At 40.0% G+C, this 24231-nt stretch overlaps 1 protein-coding gene across 4 annotated transcripts in view; it reads right to left on the minus strand.

The window, feature by feature from the left end:
* Nucleotides 1-24231, minus strand: part of CHID1 (chitinase domain containing 1) — a 216968-nt gene that overhangs the window by 177713 nt on the left and 15024 nt on the right. For all 4 annotated transcript variants that reach the window (XM_067540388.1, XM_067540385.1, XM_067540386.1 and 1 more), the window contains exons 7-8: nucleotides 20176-20237; nucleotides 4596-4688 (exon numbers count right to left, since the gene is read on the minus strand). In XM_067540388.1, coding sequence (XP_067396489.1) covers nucleotides 4596-4688; nucleotides 20176-20237 — 155 coding nt within the window. The remainder of the gene's footprint in view (nucleotides 1-4595; nucleotides 4689-20175; nucleotides 20238-24231) is intronic.

Consider the following 24231-nt stretch of genomic DNA (forward strand, 5'->3'; position numbering starts at 1 on the left):
GCAAGGGGAGGAAGGTATGTAGCAAACAGCTGCAGAATTTTCACAGGAATAAAGATGGGTACACTGACACTGTAAAATCCATGGAGATCATGGGTACAGCGGGGATGAGGGCCAGTGCTAGGAAAAGGGGAAGGAGCTGTAGCAGGCTTACCCATAGTCAAAGGAGCACAGCCTCAAGTTCAGTTGCCTCCAAGACCTGCCCCTATTATGACCATCTTGATGCCATACTGAGCTGGGATCTCACCACTGCTCTGATGGAGACCTTGGATACCTCAAAGACTCCAGAGGAAGACCCTCTGCAACTGGCAACCCAGGAGATCACTCAGAATGGGGATACAGTTGGTCATGGGCTAATCAACACCCAAGAGCTCTTCACAGAGCCAAATCAGTCAGGAAGGGGACTCTGGTAGGTGCAATTTAATAGAACTTCCCATTAGTGCAGGTCATTTTGTTTATTTTTTCTAGGGCCCTCGAAACATTTTATCAAACCTCCACCATCAAAATGGTGATCAATTGTAGATGGGGCCAAATGAAGTCTCTCTCAAACTAGCTGCCTTATTTTAAAAGTATGGAATGGCTGTACTATGCAATAGTCAAAAAGATTGAAAACCAGCCAAAAAGCATTACCAAATACATACTTTTATAGAAAAAGCTTGCTTACAACCCACAGAAAGCCACATTTAATGGAAACAGAACACTTCTACTGATTTCAAAGAAAAAGCATACATACAATTTACAGAACCGTCAATGAAAGCAGTTACTAAGCACTCCCAAATACGTGCAGTTACAGACCATGCATTGTAAACAGATTTCACGCAGCTATTCAAGTCCCAAATTCCATATTGGGGTTACATTAAAAAAGAAGGTGATAATTTGTGACCCACTCAGGTTTTGGCATGGACAGGCTAACATCACTAACCAGCAGTCATAGGGGACTTGAGCTGCTGGTGGGGAAGCTGGCTTATCTTCCCATATGCAACTTTCCAGTCGGCTGGCACATCACTAAATTTTTCCAGCAAGTAGCATTTAACTTTTGCAAGGACATTTTTAGTCAGAGCTGCCTTTGTTTCTCCCACCACAGTAGGACATCTCACCACACCATTCTGTAAGGACCTCATTGGGGATCATTACTGAAAAGAGCCCAGCAGAATATGACCCCAGGAGACATCCAGCATTCTAGAGCAGTTCCGTTCTCTACCCCTTTGACATCCTCATGATTAATACATTCTCATGGATCATGATCATGACTGCCTGTAGTAAGTTTAGCAATCTTTACTACATCTGAAAGTGTACTGTTATTAATACAAGAGTACTGATTGTGAATCTGTTTATTCTTTTAAGCAGCTCAACGGAGGAAGTGAGGAGCTTTAGTACTCATCTTCTGTCCCACTTCACCACCTCACACCTAACAATGGCTCTCTGTTTATCAGAGACCTCAGCTGCAGTATCCTTAAATTATGTCTCTTTTACACCAGCTGACTGCCTCAGCATGATAAGAAGGAAAAGGAAACTGACAGGGAAGACATGTTCTCCAAATTGGTACAAAGTGCAGAGTCTGGAGCAAGTGAGATTGGTGAGAGGAGGGAGCATATGCTGGAGGGAATAGAGAAAGACTGAGAGGTATACCAAGACACATTGCAGCTGTTGAAACAGATTCAGCTGATAGAGTGCATTATGGATCAAAGCACCCGAAGACCCACAGCAGCTACTACACAGCAAGGAGAACCATTCCTCCTAGCTAAGTCCAAATACCCCTTCCCTCAAGACTCCAGTCCTCCCAGCAGCATTATTCTTTTCATTCAGCCCCAGTGGACAACAACAAGAACTGCTTAAGGTACACCAACTGCAACGTGTAATGTAGTTGAGTGTGGACAATGCCTTGCACTTATTTTATTGTAAGTGGTACCTAATAAAGTTCTATTTTGTGAAATCCCGGATTTATTTTCTTTGTCTTACAATATGGAGATGTGGATCCCTCAAAAGCAATAGCCTCCCTTCCCCCTGCCGCTCTGCCCCCCCAAAAACAATTGATAAACCATCTCTACTAATTACTATCTGGTTATTGCAAGTTGTGCTCTTAAAACTTCCCTTACCAGCACAGAACTTGCAGTGGCATTAGTAATTAGCTTTACCTCAGGCTACTCAAAGGGGCAGACAGCCTGTCCACATCACCTTTCCACTCCAGCAATAGTGTTCTCTCCCTTGACCACAAGATATTATGTAATTCACAGCACACAGCAACAGGAATATTTTCCTTGCCTAAAACTAGCCTTGTCAAGAGACATCTACACTTTCCCTTCAATCTTCCAAAAGCACATTCCACAGCCATCCTAGATTTGCTCAGAGTGGGGTTATGTAGCCCATCTATTGCCACACCACAGTTAGGATTTCATTAAATCCATCTATTATTTTCTACACATTGCCCCGAGTGACAATCCTTGTTTAATTGCCTTGCACACCTGGATGATGACTGCCATCAACAACAAACTGACTGACCACAGACTGATAGCAATGTAGGTTTGCAAGCTTCCAGATGGCGCTCTCCAGGGCTCGCCACCCATTTCTTCACCATCAGAGCAAATCTTATCCTGGAGCTGCTGACCTTGTTACACAACTCCAGTGTATGTGGTCTTCCTCATCTGAAAATCCTGGAGTCGCTGCTGGTTCACCCACTCACTCTGATCCCACCACTCAGTGCTCTTTGTACAGTCTCAAATCACTGCTCTGCTATCCACAGCTGGTCAGTGAATATCTGCAGCAGCTAGTCAGCTCCTCCAGTGATTTGTGAGGCATCCATGTTTTTAGCAGTGAGATGGAAAAACAGTGCAAAACACAGTAGATTATAGGATGGAACAGAGGGATTTATAGGATTTTGTCCCCAAGTTCCTGAAATTCCCTAGAGAAGTGATGGTATCAGTGGCAGTAGCCTCACAGTACTCAGCAAAAATCTTCTCACAAGATAGTGCACCAGACATGGGAGTGACTGGTGTCTATCCACAGTGACAAACAGTTTGCCAACACAACCTGATGCTGTGAGGATACACTGCACCAGCAGAGGCAGTCAAATGTGAATGCACTCTGCCAAAATAGTTATGTTGGTAGCAGTACGTCAGTGGAATTTGAGTGTATATAAGGGATCAGGTCTCAATTTGAACTGGTGACCCTGTGGTATAAAGGCTCAACCTCATTACCAATGCCAAAAACCATCTAGTACCCAAATTTTCATCAGTTTTAGGCATTCACACTCAGATAAACTAGCGACTAAGTATATCTGAAATTGAAAATACCTAGCAATCAAAGTTAATCATATGAAATACATACATATTGCTGTTATATTGGCTGCCCATAAGGACAGGTAAAATCAGTACAAGCTGACTTGGAACAGCTAGTGGCATTTCATATGTGTGGTCAGTGCCAAATCCTGAGCATAAGGTGGTTTGACTTTGTGCAAAATGTCAGTCTCGCAGAGATCTGACCTCCTGTCATTCGCTATAGTCAAAAGTGGCATTGCATGCTTTTTGGCCAAGTCACCAGATGGACAAAAACACCCCAGCACATCATGCTCTCAAACTCTTCATTGCCATGCAAAGAGGTGCACACCCTGACGCTGCTCCAGAGATTCAGAAGGATTCAGACAGAGCGAAGAACTTCACTACACAATGCATGGCACAATGCCATCAACTGTGGTCACTGTGGCTGGCACAATGCTCCCCAGTAAGCTCTGTGTGTGTGATAATGATGTACTTGGAGGTTATAGCTTTTGTGGACAGTAGTTTAAAAGAGTATGAGGTTCATTTTCTAGTGATATGAAAATAAGAAGGGGCCCAATATCCTTCGAAATGTGTGGAAATTTACATTCTGGTTTACCACGATGGCTTCTACTTTTGAATGAGTAACATATGAGGAAGTAAAGAACTTCCCTATAATCTTTATTGAGAGATAAAAACAGACAAAATTTTTTACTACAGCTGAGTCAGAAGTTCTTGTAAAACTGGTGAACTCATATTGTGTGTTCTTTTCAAGTCAACGTTCTGTCTCACAGCTATAAGTGCCACGAAAGCCAGCTCCTTACTTTGCCTGAGTGTATATATAGCAAGACCATGCTGTTTCTGTTGCTAGGTACTAGATGCATTTCACATGCACGTGAAATACTAAGTCAAACCAAAATAAAGCTCAGTTACCATAGATTTCACACCTCCCACTAGCCCCGTCCCTTAAACACCATTTACTACATTCTGAAAATGTGCCAGAAGCCTTAGAAGACTCTCATACACTATTCAATTGTCGGTCATGGGTCACAACGTTTCACAAATGTGTCTGCTTTGTTTTTCCAGGCAGCTCTGCCCTGATAATTTTGGACCTTAATGAGGCCTTAATCCAAGCTATTTTGAAAAAAAAGACATATGGATGAGGTTACTGGCTAGGAATATACACAGACTGATGTGCAAAACCATGTGATCACAGGCATTATACTAAAGAAAGTTCCTGCTCCTGCAAGCCTCACTTAGTTTTGAGCAAGCTGTTGAATTTATTGTTGCTGAAAGAACAAAGTAGAATTTCTCATTTGGAATCTCCCCTATCAATGCAGTACTCACCCTGGTGTGACTGCAGGAGGGATGACCAGTATTAGCTTAAGCCGTGCTTCATGGAGAGCTTCAGAGAGGTGAGTAAGCAAATGAATCAGCTCCCTGCAATACAAACACATTGTTAGGCCTACAGGCAGCAGATGTGGTGTGATATTCACATGAGTAATTTAAAAAGTCAAACTAGAGGTAAAGACATGCAATAGGCAACACATCCCATCTGGAAGTTATTGTAGCAGGTGAAACATTCTAGGTAGATTTGTCAATGTATGCTCTCTTCCAGCATCAATATACCATACTGCTAGAGGTACTCCTGTACTGATAATAGGTTATCATGTTGGAGCTAAGATTTTTCAATTTTTAATTTTAGTTTTAATTTTGCCACTTTTGCATATAAATTGTCTCAGCCAAAGTTTACAATTTGGAATTTCCCCCAGGACACCTCCTGATATACTAAGACATTAGTGTATTTATGTGCATCAACTATATTCTCATTAGAAGGGATTATTTCTTAAATTTCATGTTAAGTAAGAAGAGCGGTAAACTAAGCAATAGAAGTGAATGCTGTTCTGAAAGACAGTTGAACAGATTCAGATTGTCATTGTACTGGTGAATTAAGATTATGGGAATGCATGAAGATGCTTTCAGCAAGCCATGCAATCTTCAAAGGGTTTTCTGAGGCCTCAAGAAAACTTGGGCATGTTTAGAAACCTTTCTACCTATACAGTTTCTGTACTTTTTAAAAAATTTGTTACTGGGTATGCACAAAAAGCAGATTTTTGTTTTGAAAGAGTTCACCTGACCCTGCCCTACCTAGAATTATCATCCTTTATTTGTGGTATAAAGATTTCCACAACAGACAATTCTCAAATGGATCATTCGAATGTCAGGTAAAAATTAAGTCAAAGAAGCAGATAAACTCTTAAAGATCCTCTTTTTGAAAGCTGCAGTCAGTAATAAAGGGAAGAGAAATCAAGTACAGAAGCAGAACTGTTTTGCAGATACATTTTTCTTCTTCTTAAATTCACCCATGAAACACTGGGTCCAAGGATCACCTGGCTGTACAGGCAGTGTCAAAGAATCTCCAAATATTTAAGTTATGTTGTAATTTTCTCACTGTTAGGTAAAGTTGATGGTTTACCAGTAAACTATAAAGAGGTAAACTGTAGACATTAAGTTTAATGACTTTTAACAGCTCAAGGGGAGTCCTTTGTTCCTTTTGCTTCACAAATTAGATACTGCCCCTCTGTGTGCGTCCCTTAAGTCATCCGATTCATCAGAACAAAGTCAACTTCCTTATTTAGCCACGGGCAAGGTGGATCCACAAAGTGAAGCAGACAGATTAGTAGAATAGGGAATTGAAAGTCTCTGTGGTTACACCGCAAACCTATGTTGAACAACTCAGAGCAAAAAGCAAAATCCCAACCATAATAACTATCTGAGTACACAGACTCCTAGCAATTGTGGTGCAGATTTTAATTTTGGAGTCAAAAGGTTATACCAGAATCAAACCAAAACTGCACTGATGCAAGAAGCACTTTGATGGTGCACATTTACTGTTCTGCTTACATTGAACAAAAAAAGATTCCTACAATTTGAAGGTACTGGAATAGGAGGCAGGTCATTTAGCAATGGCCATCCTAAACTATTAATTCCACTTACTAAGTTACATTAGAACTAAAGTCCCAGAAACAGACTAAGGCTATGTCTACACTGCAGCACTAATTCAAATTAGCTTAATTCGAATTACAGAAAGTGATCTATAGAAAGCGCTGCAGGCTGTCCACACCACAGTGTCTGTGCTGGTTTCTTGCATCCACACTGGCCAGCCTTAATTCGAATTAGAAAGCAGTGCAATGTGGGAAGCTATCCCACAGTGCAACTAACCATAGAGGCTGTTGTGACGAGTGTTATCATACCAGGATGCAGCACTGCTTCCCCCACCCCCAAACAAACAGGAAAAAGATTTTCATGCTGTTTTTTTACTCCCCGATCGCCATTGCTGCAGGCACATGGAGCCAGCTGAACTATGCTCTCATTTTGACCGTGACAAATACATCACAGCTTATCCTGGATTACTTTAGAACTGTATGCTGTTTGCCTTTTATGCTCCCCCTACCACCACATTTATATTGCTTGCCTTTTATTTTGATTCTACAGACACCTAAGATAAATAACAACGGAGTCAGTTAGTATATTAATACAGTGATACAAATGTTTCCATTTCACTGATGGAAAGCATGATATAATGTATCCACATGTAGCACTGTGAATAAATGCTTAAGAAAGTATCAATTTCCGTGATTGGCCACTGAAACAATGTAGCAAAGAATTTCCTCTCATTGCAGGCATTTAAAACGCATTCACGCAGGGAGGGGGATGGGTGGTGAAATCTTTCAAAGGGACAAACTTTAAAGGGCTAAACTTTCAAAGGGGCAGATCTTAAAGGGACAAACTGCAAAGGGCTTGCTGGGCAGTTAAAACGCATTCATTACGCAGGGAAAGGGGGAGGTGAAATTTTCAAACCCTTAAAGGGACAAACTGCAAAGGGCTTGGTGTGTGTGTGGGGGGGGGGGGCATGATCGCAGCTTGGATTTTAAACCCATTCACAGCAGGAAATGAAGATTTAAATCTTCCCAGGGCTGCTTTGGGAGACGGTACTGAAATGGGGCATCATGGGATACAGTCTGGAGGCCAATTAATTCGAATTAAGTTCCATTGCATCCACACTCACACTAATGCGAATTAATTGATGCGCTTCAGCCACTAATCCACTTGCAGAGGTGGTTTTATTAATTCAATTTTAAAGGCTCCTTAATTTGAATTAACAATGCGCACGTGTAGATGCGGGAGTAATTAATTCGAATTAAGCCACCAGTGTAGACCAGGCCTAATTTTGTGTACTATAATCCTCTCCAGCTGAGTGATGGGAGAGGAGGCGGAGTCCTCCCCTGTACCTGATTATTCACCCAGAAATCTTCTTTTAAGTCAGCCATCCTCCCTACAGTTAAGATTTTCACTTAGGTGGAATGGCTGCTGTTGGACAGTTATATACAGGATGAAAACCTCCTCTGGAGTTTACCAATAACTCTGCAATCTCAGTATGGATAAAAGTGGCAAACAGGAGAGTTCTACTTCACTCCCAAGAGTCTAGCATGCTGCTTCTGCAGCATCCCTACCCCTCTCGAGTTTACCTGAGACCTGGTTGCCCCGGGGCAGAACCTTGCACTGAAATACCATTCAGCCATTCTACTTGTCACCATCTTATGTATATCCCCTCTCCCATCCAAAGCAAAACACTAGATTGCAAGTAATTATGAGTGTCAGTTTTCTTCATTTGCCATATTTACAGTCTCCATTCTGATTCTGAAAGAGTAAGAACTGCCTTTCCCATCCCTCAGTGTATGTATTCCACATTTAGAGCACCATTATCTGGTCAAATAAGTCATTGACTTAAGTACAGCCTAAAAGAATCCCTACCCAAAAAGGAAGGCACCCTTTCCATAAAAAGGAATACAAGAGTGACAGTACCATAACCAATTTCATTTCTTTACCCCTACCACATATTCACCACACAAGTCAAACGCTCCTGCCCTTTATATTCCTACCAACCAAAACATCTCAATTCTCCTTACCTGCTTCATTTTCCCCAAATGCCTGTTAAGACATCTGAGCTTTGCAGTATATCAGGGAGGTTAGATCTGACCTGTTCTGAACCAAATGAACTGGTAGGGTGGGGGAGATGGAGGGTGATGGAAGTGAATGCAAAAGCCAAGGAACTCCCATGTAAGACACTTTGCTGGCAGTTCTCAGAGGAGCTGCAGCTCAAGAGCACCTAACAACAGATGCAGTATAATATGGGGAAGAGCTGTTCCATCAGGTAAGGAAGTCCTGTATCATTTACTGCTTTATAGGGAAAAATCAGCACTTTGGCCACCACCTAGATCCTTGAGTTACGTGCTTCTAGTTTCCACTTCCAAATGGATGTGGAGGTGTAACACAATCTAGAGTGCCTTGCAGTATCTTCAAATGGGAAAGGCATGAAGCACAGTGCTTCGGTTTGGATCTGTGAGAGAAAGTTACAACGCCCTTTCCCCAATTATGGGGGAAAAAAGTGGTCTGAATTGCTGCTGCTATTTGGTAGTCAGCATCTGGAACACTAACCAGAACTTTGATTTATCAATTTAGGTTACAATATGGGCAAAAACACCTTCCATCAAGGTTCCCCTCCCCACACACACACACAATCCTCAACAAAAATGATATTAAGATGGGATAACAGTTGACAGTTTGTAATAGTAATTTAAAAGCAAACATTTCAGGGATGTTGTAATGCTTTGTTTAGGAAGAATTACAAAATCAAGAAATTCAAAATTAAGATTACACTTAAAACAAATCCAAATAAGATAAGATAAGAAAGGTAGTTAAAGGTATCCAAACAATTTTAACTTTGCCCTGTTGTGATAACTTACAGTAACCAGGTGATTATGATTAAGGTGTTTTTATTTACCATTGCAGATTAGAAGAAACTGATTTTTAAAGTCATATTAGTTTTTCATAGAGTCACAGATTCTAAGGCCAGAATGAACCATTGTGATAATCTAGTCTCATGTTCACAATTTTACCTGAATATTAATTTTCATAATATCCTTGAGAGATTTACCAGTGAGTCACTTTTTAGAGAAGATGTATGGCATAGTAGTGTACTTTGCACATGCAGCCACCCACCCTTTCCCACATTACGGATCACTGATAAAGACAGGATTAGAATTCAAGGCTTCTTGACTTTTTTGTCCCAACCCTATTTGGCCTCTCCATATAAAAAAAGCCGAGTGATGCCACTACAGATTTCTTCAGAATGTCAGACTAACAGGGAACCAAGTGACTTGGCTTGTTACAGCTTCGCTATACATATAAAAATTTTGTATTTGGCTTTTGGCAAGTCAGGGAGGAACATAACAGCAAAAGAGCTCCAGCTTCACCTGCAAAAACCAGGATTTACAAACTGGTCCACTAACCTGTCAAGCCATCTCTCTAGCGGTCTGGCCCATGAGAGCTTTATGCTGAATCAGGCAGGATTAATGGTTAACACTTAAAGACTTCATTAAGGCACACTCCCATTTATCAACCAAGATAGATGATTTAAATCAAGTGTGCACTCTCCCATCTTCCCCAAACAGCAATAGCTGAATGTCCATTTACAGCATGCTATAAATTAAAACTTTACTGTGTCCCAATAGTGTTCTTAAGTGTCTTAAGACAATATTTTTCCATAATACCACTGACGATTTTGAAAGAAAAACTACTGTCTCACATTTTAGAAGTTATAATGAGGTCCAGTAAGGTGGGAGCAGAATCAGTCTTCATGCAAAGACTTCATTAAATATTTATGATATATTTCACCATTGTGAAATTTAACTTCAGAGATGCTCTAAAGCATTGGCAGTTTTAAGAATCTATCTTGGACCAATTAAGATCTACCATTTTCCTATTCTTCCAGGGCTTCCATTATCCCTGCCATAATGAAGGTCAATTTTCTAAACACTCACAGTTTCAAATTCTCTATTTGCCCCCATATAAAATTTAAGTATCTGTCCACCCACTTTGGCATCTGAAGATTTTTCTTTAATATTTCATCTTATAATGATACTGACCTCAGAATACACAGTTTGTTTTAATGCACAATATTTGCACTTCAGCATATTTGAAGTCTGCAATGGGGCATGTTATCAGAAGCCCATTATATCCTCCTCTATACTTATGTGACCATTTGAAACTCAGCAAGTTTCTATCTTTAGCCTTTCTATAAGGTTGGTAGTCAGTACTCCCAGAAATTAATGACCTGTCAGGGAAATTGGACAGAATAAAGCTGTCTACTTAAATAAGAAATTGTCCTTTCAGGTCACCTCATTCCCTAGTTAATATCAGGAAACTGGAGTATGGCAAATCTTTGATTAATAATTATTCTTCCATGGATCAATCTGAAGGATGGAACTGCCAGCAGAGGTTTTTGTTCCTTTATTCCCACCAACAATTAATAAGATGCTGAAGGTCATCTTCTGTAGGATGTCAAGCTCCTGCAGCACTTTGTGAGAAAAGCATCTTTTCCAGGCAACATCTGCGTGACGGTGGTGCCATCTATCAGCACATGCCGGCCTGAATGACAGAAATAAACTACACATGTGGAATCTCCAGGTCTAGAATGACAGTGGTATATTCATGCCTGTCCAAAAAAACTGATCCAGGACCTTTGGAGAAAAGTACAGAATAAAAATGTAGTGGATTTTTAGGTATCAGATTAGTGAAAGATGTTCTGTTCACTGACGTTTTAAGCAACCAACTGCCTGAGAAGAGAGAGAGAAAAAAGTGTCACCTTGCCCTCTTAAATGCTACAGGATGAGACGCTTGTGATGTTTTATTCTTCAAGCCTGCCAAGGAACTTTTGCTATTGTTGAGTGATGTAAAGAAAGATTGTAATTTGGAGTTTATTCTTGATGGAAAGCAAGAACTTTTCCACAGAATTAGATTTTTCTCCCCATTCCTTCCTCACATGAAGCAAAAGAATCTAGTATTAAACTGAAGATCTGTCCATTGTACTGTGGAGTTCTGCAGAAAGACTAAACTCAGACTAAAAATAACCCACTCTAACAGAAACAGGAGTTTACTTGCTGTGTAAGAGTCTGAAAAGGACAGGAGATCAGCAAAAAATTTCCCCCATATTAATTGCGTCTAGTGGTTCTCAGCATGAGGGTGGGAATTGGTACTAAGTGGGTGCTGCAAGAAGCTAGCTTGGATAAAGAGCACAGGATGACTGAAGAAAAAGAAAATTCCTAGTTTACAAATAAGTAGGAGGAGGACTTGCTGTGGAAAGAATGATGTTAACATTAGATCTTATGGTCATTTGTGGAAACACTGGGTCTTGCATGTAAAACTTGTACCTTTTAAATGGGACAATTTGCACAGTGAATAGACAAATGCAGACCTGTACAATGTTTACTGCACACTTTACCAATTTAGTCTGATTTTATTTAACTTAACTGCTTCAGTTAGAACAATGCTTTCTTTTCCACAGGAAAGTAAAAGCAGCCACTTTAAAGGCAGTTCACATCAAGTTTTTCAAATAAAATAAGGTTCAAAGTACACTAAAAAACAATAGTCTTGAGATGTACAGGCAAAGAGTAAAAGCCACCGAGAGTTGAAGGAACTGATTTAAGATTTTAATAGGTTAAAGAGGGACAAGGCCTCTGAGCAAACAGCCGCAGCTCCAGCCAACATTGGAATGGTGGCAACATGAACTTTTTGCTCTCTAAAATGAATTAAAGATGACCATGTTCGGTCCACTTTATAAGCAGTAAACAGAAAACACAACTTAAGAGGAACTCGAGCAGTCAGAATTTCAAGCCTTGGTGTGGCCAGCAATCTAGTGCACCAGCAGCCTTCTTTTTCTTCTGAAAAGCTAGCTGAAGAGAAAAGAGACTCAAAGCTTTTTATAAATAGCTATTTGGGACCTGCATGCAGAGATGGATTCATCAGCACTCCACACTGCATGCTTTATTACTGATGAGGTAGTGGTGTTTGGTTTAGTTTAGTTTAAAGTGACATCCTTAGATTCAAGAGTTTCCAGAAATGAGTAAAGTGTGAAACTGGGAAATGTCGCTTTTTTTTTTTTTTTTTTTTAAATTAGCATGGTGCATACCTCTGTGTTTATGATAAGTTATTTGCTATGGAGTTAGAGCAAAAGGGCTGTTAGGGGAATCAAGAAGGAAAGGCAGTATAATGGCCTAGCTAAGGAGCAACCCAATACACAGACACAATAGCCATAAAAAGGCAACTCCTCAGTCTCAGCCCTGATGACATAGCTTTTTTGCCAAGGCTGAGAAAAGAGGGATCAAAGGGAACGCTAAGCCATTATGGGACCTCAGGCCTAGAAAAGGGAGCGGGTTCAGGTGAGCTAAGAAAGGCTGCCCAGGGACCATCAACGAGAGCTGATAGATGAGCAAGGATGCAAACATAGAGACCATGCTGCGAGGACAGCCTGTTTCTCCAAGCCAGAGATGAGGTTCAGCTGGACTGTGAGGGACTTGCAAATGCTTGTAAGGACAAATTAAAGTGTAGGTAAGGGGAAATATGCATTTAGAGACCTTTATCATTTTTATTCTTTTTCTGCATGCTTTGTATCTTGGGGTGAATGAATAAATAAACAATGTTTGTTTTGTTTTTTGAAGATGCTGTTTTTGAGTCACTTTAACCACTATCATTAAACACAGCTTCCTGGAGTGACAGGGCTCACAAGGAACAAAAGCAGTTTGGCCTATCACATTAACACAGCTGGGAAAAGGGGGTAGCACTCTGCCACCTACAGACCTAGCTTAAAAGTGGTTGGATGGTGGGATTCCTCCCAGAGTGAGGTGCAAAAAGTAGGTTTATCACCTAATGGATGCACTTGAGAGGAACTAAAGGGACCCAAACCCAGTTCACCTTGTAACTATGACAATAAGCCATGCAGACTTTGATTCTAATCAAAGGAAATGGCAAGTGTTTCAGCTTCCAAAATTATTTATTTGTATTATGGGAGTGCTGAGAAACCCCATTGTTTTAGGCAAATTAACACACGCAATGTAAGCTCTTCAGACAGAAACTGTCTTACTATCTATACTGATATAATCAAAGGGAAAACACAGAGGCACAAAGAGACGAAAGAACTTGCCAATGGTCACAAAAATCAGTGGCTGAGCTGACAAGGTTTCAGATGCTTAGTCCAGAGCTCTATCTACTGGACCATGCTGCTTTTCTAGATAGCAATTATTTTTTGTAGAGAAAACTGAAGAACTTGCACTAAGTCAGTTGTCACATATCCTTATCCTTTAATTCTAGCTGCAGATTTAAAACTATAGGGAAACGTATCATGAAATTCCTGAAACTGGACACTCTACATACACAGGATCACTTCAGAGTTCTAAAATCCCTGCACAGAAAAACAGGAAGACAAGAGAGGTAGCTCTATTATTACTATCCTCTGATATGCATTGTTAGTGGCAAATTCTGAAAGCAGATAAGGCCATAGGGGAATTACTCAAGGCTATTATACAGTTTATCCTTAGAGTGCCAGCATGTAGACAAGTAAAAGGTTTATGTCTTATGAATAAGAACAGCTGTACTAGCCCCAGCAAAATTCAGGATTATCTATCAAGAAAGTGTCTCTCTGGGACATTTGCTCAACTAGAACCTTACTGGAAAACATTGTTAGTACCAGCTAATCCAGCTTCCTTGAGATGTGGGCTAATTTTGTGTTTAAATCGTTGTCCCAATTATGAATAGTTTGAATGCTAAATCCTTTGCTTCCCAGGTTCCTTACCTGCAGTGAACTATGGACAGATTTACTGTTTATCTTGCACTGGGGTGTCTAATGTGGCAAGGCACCTTTTCCATCTCCCCGGACTTAGCACTCCCCATCTGGCTGTGGTGAGGCCTGGGGTAAAGCAGCCCCACTCTGGATAGTTTTTGTCTTCCCCCTCTCTGTTTACTTATCAGTATTTTAAAGGTGGACCTCGGGGCAGGCCTAAGAAGTGCTCCTGCTCCTTCACTAAACAAATTTACAAACACAAAACAAAGGAGGATACTTTTCCCTGCCCCCTTGCTGGACAGGTATTGTCCTGTTGTTGGCTCAGGGATGTTACTCCTTCCCCTAAACAGGCACTCAGTTTTGGTTGTTTCCTCTATGGAGAAGAAAGCAGCCTCTCTCTTTGCTGCCACTAGCCTTGCAACAGCTTGTCTTTCTCACCAAAGGAGGGGTTTTAAAAGATGTCAGGCAGCCCTTAATCAGACTCAGGTGTCCCTAATTGACCTGAGGTAACCCCTTCTCAGTTTGTAGGAAAAAGGACCTTTATCATTTTAGGACTAACATACCTGCCTTATGCCACTCTCTTGCAGCTGTCCAGCCTGACTTTGTCACATTATGTAGTTTTAGTAAAGTACCAGTGTACACAGTCATGAGAGCTATTAGAACTCTGATGAGCCTTAAGATTGGAATTAAAATTAATATTGCAAAAAGCTCCCTTTGGGGACAAAAACCTTTGTTAAACAGGGTAACTAGTTATGTATGCAAACCTCAAGGGATGTATTTCACACCTTTTTTTTTTTTTTAAATAATCTATTCTATCTCAGAGGAGTATTAAAATATTAAATGAATACTAAGTGGTTGAACAGAAGAACTGGGAAGTCTACAAATATTAGAATGGTAGAAGCAGAAGGAAGAAAGTTTGGTATGCTATGAGGTTATAACTACGAGTAATGAGATGGAAGGATGGAATAGAGAAGAAAATTTCTGACAGCAAAGTCTATTAGGCTGTAGAATAGTATCTCAAGGCAACCAACAAGCCATATCATGTAGGGGATTTTAATTTGGAAATGACCAAAAAAACAAAGTGTACTTCATGGAATAATCCTGCATTGTCTGGGAGCTGTACTGTGACTAGCTTTTTTCCATAATGCTATGATCTAATATTAGAAAATTTAAGACATTTCCATAGCCAATTAACTTCCTCCTTACAGCTGACATACCACAAATTCACTGGAAGGATCAAGCAAAGGAGCCAATTGTCATTTATCACATTAGCATTCAAGTGTTCATTTATTTAGGTTTAGAATTGTTGTGTTCTTAATTATAGCTCTGTAACCCTGACCCCTTTTCAAAAAGCATTTTACATTATTTCAGCAGGTCCTGTTGTCAGGTAACTGATGTGACATCTGTTATACATTTCTCCATTTGTTTTGGCACACCTACACAATTGCTGCTGGTCAGTTGTTGGCTGCTATAGCCAACAGGGAGTCGTGCTTAAAGACAGCAGGCTAATTTACTTCTACAACATGAGCAGGTTCACACTAGAGGGTAAAAGTAAGAATCCCATAAGGAAGCCAGAACTCCTTGTTGTCTTGCCATTTGATGACTTTGGAAGTAATCAGATGGCACAAGGTTAGATTCCTAAAAGCAGCCAAAGCTACCCTCAGGGAAAGTGATGAATCACTGGAAAACCTGTATTAAATACTTAACAGAATTAACAGAGATCCTTTATATAAAGCATTTATAATTATTGTTCTGTCAAGGATCTACACCACTATAGGACAGGGGTTCATTCTTGGGCCAACATCTAACTTCAACTCCTCCTACCTTCTGATGTTCTTTCATTTCTGAGGTTTGTCGCTTTTGAAATACAATCCTTTGAAAGTCTGTTAGTGTACAGTAGGAATTATGTCACAATACTGCCACTATGTGGACTAACCAACGAAGACATGGGCAGCCCTAAACCTGCACTTTTCTGGTAAGCAACAGCAGACAATTCATATAATCATAGAATCATAGAATATTAGAGTTGGAAGGGACCTCAGGAGGTCATCTAGTCCAACCCCCTGCTCAAAGCAGGACTAACCTCAGCTATATCATACCAACCAGGGCTTTATCAAGCCTCAGCTTAAAAACCTCTAAGGATGGAGATTCCACCACCTCCCTAGGTAACCCATTCCAGTGCTTCACCACCCTTCTAGTAAAAAACTTTTTCCTAATGTCCAACCTAGACCTCCCGCCCTGCAACTTGAGACCGTTGCTCCTTGTTCTGCCATCTGCCACCACTGAGAACAGCCTAGCCCCATCCTCCCTGGAACCCCCTTTCAGGTAGTTAAAGGCCGCTATCAAATCCCCCCTCACTCTTCTCTTTTGCAGACTAAACAAGCCCAGTTCCCTCAGCCTCTCCTCATAAGTCCTGTGCTCCAGCCCCCTAATCATTTTTGTTTCCCTCTGCTGGACTCTCTCCAACTTCTCCACATCCTTTTTGTAGTGGGGGGCCCAAAACTGGACACAATATTCTAAATGCAGCCTCACCAATGCCGAATAGAGGGGAATAATCACTTCCCGTGACCTGTTGGCAATGCCCCTCCTAATGCAGCCCAATATGCTATTAGCCTTCTTGACAACCAGGGCACACTGCTGACTCATATCCAGCTTCTTATCCACTGTTACCCCCAGGTCCTTTTCTGCAGAGCTGCTGCCCAGCTCGTCGGTCCCCAGTCCATAGCTGTGCATGGGATTCTTCCTTCCTAAGTGGAGGACTCTGCACTTATCTTTGTTGAACCTCATTAGATTTCTTTTGGCCCAATCCTCCAGTTTGTTTAGGTCACTCTGTATCCTATCCCTACCTTGCAGGGTATCTACCACTCCCCCCAGCTTAGTGTCATCCGCAAACTTGCTGAGGGTGCAATCTACCCCATCCTCAAGATCATTAATGAAGATGTTGAACAAAACCGGCCCCAGGACCGACCCCTGGGGAACTCCGCTTGTGACCGGTTGCCAGCTAGACATGGAGCCATTGATCACTACTCGTTGAGCCCTATGATCTAGCCAGTTCTCTATCCATTTTATAGCCCATTCATCCAACCCATACTTCTTTAACTTGCCGATAAGAATACTGTGAGAGACCGTATCAAAAGCTTTGCTAAAGTCAAGGTATATCACATCCACTGCCTTCCCTACATCCACAGAGCCAGTCACCTCATCATAGAAAGCAATCAGGTTGGTCAGGCATGACTTTCCCTTGGTGAATCCTCATGCATACTCATGACAAAAATACATAATTTTACCCCGTTGCTTGAGGAAGAATTAGCAGACACTAAAATAAGACACTGTGAACAAAACTTGATCCAAGAGCAGGCTTGCCTGAGTGCTGTGTTAGCTTTATTCTGCAAGTTAGAAGGTTAGGGCCAAAATCACTGATAGGGTTTCAAAAATGCTGAAAGTCTGCTAGCCCCAAGAAAGGTGGCAGGAAAGTCTACTGTCATACATGATACCTGGGCAGAATGACCTTAGATCTATTACTACTGATCGTGGCAGTATTAAACACTGTGGCTTGAGTTCCAGGGGTAAAGTGAAGATATTGGTCCGACAACTTAGTACCTCTCAATTGTGCCGGTGATCTTAAGGAGAAGAAGGGTGTGTCGTCCCCTGGCCAGAGGTAACAGATAAATTATTATGGCTACGGTATACAGGCAAGGTTAATGAAAAAAACCTATTAGGTGGCCTCAGCAAAATGCAGTGGGGAAATACATAAAAAAGGCTACAAGCAGGATTTTTGAGTGGAAGTCTGACATGAGATAGTCAAGCTCAAATGCCTGGAAACACCCATACCAGAACTGTAAAACACAAACCCACTAATTTTTGTACAAAAAACTTTTTATCCAAACTGTATTTTGGACCATTTACAAAGAGAAGGAGAATTGCAATCCATTAGCTCTGTTCCCATTAATAGCTTTGCCCAGGTCAGTGAGATGTATTTTAAGCCTCTTGAGCAGCACGGCTAGCAAAAATCGGTAAGCATTATGGATATGTAAAGGTGAGTTAACAGTCAACTTTATGAATAAATGAAAACCTCATAACAAGCAGACAAATAACTTCTGTTTCTACTATGAGGTGCTTCCACTGCTCTTGAAGTAACAGAATAGTACTTATTGTTTCAGTGTGGAGAAAGTTGATGCTGGAGTACACTGAAGGCAAATTACACTTATTCTAAGAATTAAACTCCATAAGTCACCCAAAAATCTTATGAAAGCATAGAGAGAGCAGGCCTCGTTTTGAAAGCATACCAAAAAAAGTATACTCTCCCCCTGTAGTTTAGCAACCAACATCCCTTGCAATGTTTAATCATGTGCAATTGGCAATTTAGCCCTTTGAGTTCATGTTAACATAACATAAAATTGGTCTGTAGTTGGTATTAAAACTATTCAATGAAACAGTATAAAGTTAGTCTTTCTGTTTACACAACCGCAAGAAATTAACTGGTGAGCAAAATACCATCTGTACTGTTATCAATGTGTTACTGTAAAGGGTAAGACTATCCACTTGGTCCCCCGTGTGCTGGAAAACCCACCCCTATCTTAAATTAAGACAATACCTATGGGGCTGGTTCTCTGAATCAGCCCTTCCCCGTCAGGTAGGCCACCCAATAGTTAAATTCTCCTTTGTTACCACCTTAAAAATCTAGAAGTCAAGTCAGTATCCCCTTCAAGTCAGTATCCCCTTCCTTCCCACCTCTCACCAACCAGAACAGTCCAGTTCAACCCAGAGTAGATTAAACAGTGCATGTTTACTAAGTTATTGCAGATAAGAAAACCCAAAGTTTAAAAGTTAGCTGCAACACTCTGCATCTTATTTAGGAGGACGGTGGAGCTCTATCTGCTAGAGATAGATCTTGTAGTCCTTTATCAAGGTTCTCACCAACTTTAATAAGAAGTTTGCCAAGTAAGGTACTGCATTTGGTCACCCACTGCAAGAAAATCCAAATGCATTCTGAAAGGTTAACTACTACTTCTCTTTGAGGAACCTATGCATTCACTCTTTAAAATACAGAGTATTTGCTTTTGCCTTAGGACATCCTTTCGAATTTGCTATATTAGCTAAGGTAATGCAGAGTTCCAGTCTGTCAGAAGGGAGATTAAAACCTTCCTGAGGCTGTCTCAATTGAAAAAGCAGCTGGTGGTAGGTCAGGAATTCTTAACACATTGGATAACCTCAACCCTCTTCTAACCTAGACAAATTCTAGTTCAGTGACTAAGTTTTAGTCCCCAGGAAGTTACCTTTCCCTGGTGATGCCTACACTGTGAACTGCTCAGTAGCAACTCCAAAGTTAAGGTTGTGTTGTGATTTAAAAGACTAAAATCCTGTTTCAGTGAACTCAGTCTCCAAATTAGACACACAAAAAAACTTGGAGGGAGAATTGAGTTTAAGCAATTTTGTAATAAAGATTTTGTAATTTTGCACAGGAAGCTTTTAGAAGTGCTTTTTGAAATCTTAGCCCATCTCAGATTTTTGGGAGGCTCATCTTACAAATGTTTCAGACTTCCAAGTTTCACCCACTAACTTAAACCTGTTAATATGTTAGATAACAAAACATGGACAGGTTGGAGTTAATGTTGTATGATGCAGTGTTCATCCATTTTTTGTGCACTGGGGATTTACTGTTGAACTGAAATAGAGTTTGAAAGGTTATTAGTGTGGTATGAAGAAGTCTCATAAGAGTAGTTTAAGGCCTGAAGAATAGCAGTGTTGGGTGCAATTGATTTAACTTGCAGTTTCTTTGCTTTTCACTGTTTCCATTCTGAGGAAACAATTGAGCAACTTTAACTGAGTTCACAAAGACTAGATATATTCTCATTCCAATGAGTAGGTGACAACACATTGGGTAAAAACACAGGCAGCTAGTCCATGCTGCAGCCTGAGTCACTATAGCTATACTGCTATTTTTAGCAAGTTAGCTTAATCAAAGATAGCTCAAATGTGTCTACAGGTGCTACAATCACACTTCCTAATTGCTGTGTAGACACTCCCACCATATAGAAATTATATGGCAAAAAGGATCCTTGAAGGTAATTAGCATTCAGTTAGGAGAGCAACAAGTTGATCAGGACTAGTGTACAAATAAAACATAACACCAACAGTGCAAATACAAAATTCAAATCAATTAATTTCAACAGCTTTTTTTTATAATTTTTTAAAAAGATAAGTTTGTTTTATGCAGAAGCCACATTTTCAATCATGGGTCACACTTACGTTTGTTTTTGATTTCCCAACTGACTCCACACTTCAACTATATATCCATCAAAATTTTCTTCCTAAAATGAATTGCGAACAATTCAGTGTAAGTTAGAGTTAGAAAGCTTCAGCTGTCCCACTGTTATACTAGTACCATAGGGGTTAATACATTAACTGGCAACCAGTCTCTGTAAACGTATTATATTCCCCTCTCCACACCCCTAATCATATTAGTTTGTATCATGGTACATGTAGAGCAAAGAATATGTTCACACACTGCATACAAGATAGGTTTGTGTGGAAATATGAAACTGGTCATTAATGAAACAGAAATAACTTTAGAAACATATGAAAGGCAAAGCAATTCTCCTAAACTGTTCTATGGAAACCTCATTCCTGGACAGTTAACAAGCAGATCAGTATCAAATCACTAGGGCAAATCTCAACACCATCCTCTACTACTGTTCAGAAAGTATTTGGACATATACAAATTAAACATATATATGTGACGCTGGGCCAGAAAGAGCCAAGCAACTTTACAAATTGCATGGCCCAAATCTGACCTTTAGAGATATACTATAGGAAAATACGATAGTGAGGGTCATTCCTCATAAGTAGACTAGAGCTTTGATATGCAAGTGTACTGTTGGTAGTTATGTGATGTTCTTTACATATATCTTGTTAGAGGTTAGCAATGTAGGTAAACTGCTTTCCTGTCTATCACTGTTCTATTGATTAAGAGTTCAAAAGGAATATATGAACATTTAAATGGAACTTGAATATAACAATACTATTGTTTTTATTTCTCTTTGAAGTTTAAGTAGTAAATACCTGTGAATGGTTGTAAATGGCCCTTGTGCTAATGTAACTATTTACCAGTGTGCTCAGGACATAGGAGATGATACTTCAAAGCCACAAGCAATCATCTGTTAATTGTTCAAGGAGGTACCTGCTGTCCAAAAAGGTATAGGTTAGCCTGCATGGATCCATAAGACTCTAGTGGACTGATCCTTTTTATCTCAAATCTGTCCAAGTTTGTCAGGGAAAGTTTAGATTACAAGATCGGGATCCCAGCACCAGCCTGGAATCACCCTGCTAATTTTCATGGGAGAATTTGAACATACTCTGTACATGGACTACTTAGTCCTCATTTCTCTGGACTGGATTTCTAACAAAGAAGCTCTATACAAGGACTGATGACCCCCAAGCTGTTTGGGTAATTTCAGAGACTTAGCAATTTAAGAACTTTGCAATTCAGCTATCATCTCTACTTTGAAACTGACCTAAGAGCTTTATTTTCATCTGTGTATATATACTGACCTTTTAATCATTACTCTTTCCTTTTCTTAAAATAAATGTTACTTTTGTTAGTAAGCATTGGTTTTAAGCGTGTATTTGGGTAAGATCTGAACTATTCATTATCCTGTTTGGTAATGTGCCCAATCCTTTGGGATTGGTAGAACATTTTTACATATGATGGATAAAGATTTTCAGTAATCCCCATATTTGACATAGCTGTCTGGATGCTAGTAAAGGGCTGGATAGTTTTAAGGGAACTGTTTTTGTCTACTGAATGACCAGTGAGGTCATCAGAAGCTGTTTGTTGCTGGCTTGGTATATCTTATGTAAGAGAAACCACCAGTATTTAGGGCTTTGCCTGCCCTATTCTGTGAAGTTTGCCCTGTTTAAGCTATCTCTGCATGGCTCCGCTGGAGGCCAACATCACAACATATATATGTAAGTAACTGATGAGCTATTGCCAGCAGAGATGTACATTCCAAACTTAGAAAAATGTGGTCTTGATCCACTGTACTTTGCCAAAGATACCAATGATTTCAAACATACAGAATCCGATTATACATATTAGTAATCTCGCCCATTTTTAGTTAGAGTCAGATTGGGTCACAGAATCCATTCTTCTTCAAGCACAAAATTGTTCCCTATAGCATATTTGTTTACTTTTCTAGCCTGTTCTATCAGTAGACACAGAAGACAGTCCGAGTTTAACTTCTTTCTTAGTTTTCTTTTTGTGTTAGACTGTTGATTTTTATTTTTCTATTAGAGCTTGCCTTTTTCTAGGGTTGCTCTCTCTAAAACCTCTCTGTCCAATGCTAGAGCCCTCTACTTCAGAGAATTCATGTAATATCTTGAGTTTGAGCCAACTGCCAGTCCAGACAGGTCCTACTGTTTGAAAGAGAACAGCTTTCCATCTTTATGCAAAGTTCTAGAATTTACGTCCTGTTACTTTAATGTTTTGTCCAAACTAGTTTTATGTAACCTAATCAACATTTCTACCACTTTCCAAGGGAAACTCTTCTACATCCTATGGCTTTGTCTGTATGTACTACTGAAATCTGAAAGATTCTTTAGCTTCAGCTGAACTAGTGTTGAACAGTATTAGAAATGTTGGGAAGCCTCCCTATTTCCTACCAGCAGCTGACACCAGTCAGAATGTCAGTTTAGTCTCACCATGTGGTTGCTTTATTTGCTAAATTCTAAAAAGAAAATTGGGCAAGATCTATTCAACCCCATACTGGTAATTGATCATGTCCCTGTTACCTTCAGGAAAGTTGTGTGTTTTTTTTTCCTCTTAATGATAGTTATGGTAGCATTTAAAGAAAATTCTGACAGTTGCCATATCCATTTTTTATGCTATCTGGTTAACCATGTGTCTTTAAAAGTGATTATAAATGGTGGAGCAGCTGCACCACAATTACGCAGCTCTTAAGAGAGAAACAATTTCAACAGAAGTTTAGTCTTAAACTAGGCCCACATTCAAGGTGCCTTAATTTTGGGCCATGTAAACTGAGATATTGTAAAGGAGCCTAATTTTCAGAAGGCAGTTTTAAAGCACTGTCTGAAGATCAAGCTCTGTTCAAATCTCTCAAGTTGGCTGCCCAAAAATTAAGGCACCTGGTCATTTTAAAGTTTAATCTCTTTCTTCTCCCCTCTTTCCCCCCCAAAAAAAAATTAGTGAAGATTTAGAGACTAGGTAGTTGCAGGAATTGATTAAAGAATGCTCTGTGGTCAATTCTTTTCCCCATGTTGGAATTTCAGCTACCATCAAGTCATGTCTCAGCCTGTTCTTGGCTAAAGAGAAAGAACTACTTTAGCCTCGCTGCAAGGCAGGTCCTTCCAGACTTCAGTTCATTTTTGTAGCTCTCTTCTGAGCCCCTTCCCATTTGTTTGGATTTTTGTTTTGTTTTAAGATTTATTTTTATTGGTTTTGAAGAGCTTTGACATCAGAACCTGACACAGCATTCAGTGAAATTTCACTAATGGCACACAGGGGTAATATCCCCTTACTTCCACTCATAGTCCCCTGCTTACACATCAAAGATTGCATTTGTTCTTCACCACCACAGGTGCTGTCAGCCCACATTCAACTGGTAATCCACCATAATCACCAAGTTCCTCTGAGTGACTGCTTTCCAAAATACAGTACCCCATTCTTTCAAATGTGACCTAAGTTCTTTGTTCACACAAATATAACTTTAAACAACATGCTCCGAAATACAGCTGAATTCAAGTGAGCCCAGCCTACTACACTTACCATTTACTGCTCCACCAATGTATGTCATCGGCAGACTTTACCAGCAGTGATTTTCTATTTTCTTCTACATCGTTAAATATATTGAATAGCACTGGGTCAAAAGCAGATACCTGTGGGACCCTACTAAGAACTCATTATATGAGGATTACAATTATTTTGAGATCAGTTGGCCAGTTTATAATCCATTTAGTATTTACTATATTGATTTCCAGTGCTAGTTTTTAACAGGATATTGTACAGTACTAAATCAAATACCTTACAGAAGTAATTGGTATAACAGACCTTTGTCAACATTCTTAAATCTCAAAAATTGTCAGACAAATTTGACAAGATTAATTTTCCATTAATGCCATTAAAATGGATTTTATTATTCTACCTTCCTTTAAGTCTTTAAAGATTGTATTCTTTATCAGATGTCCCATGATTTTGCCTAGAACTGATATAGGCTAGTTATCTTAATAACTGAGTCATCCCACATTAGCTTTTTTCTAGTTCTCTAGAACTGCTGTAGCATGCCAAGA

The sequence above is a fragment of the Emydura macquarii genome, unplaced genomic scaffold (assembly GCF_026122565.2).
Source record: "Emydura macquarii macquarii isolate MOO-44397 ecotype Brisbane River unplaced genomic scaffold, CSIRO-AGI_Emac_v2 contig_587, whole genome shotgun sequence".
Taxonomy (NCBI): domain Eukaryota; kingdom Metazoa; phylum Chordata; order Testudines; family Chelidae; genus Emydura; species Emydura macquarii.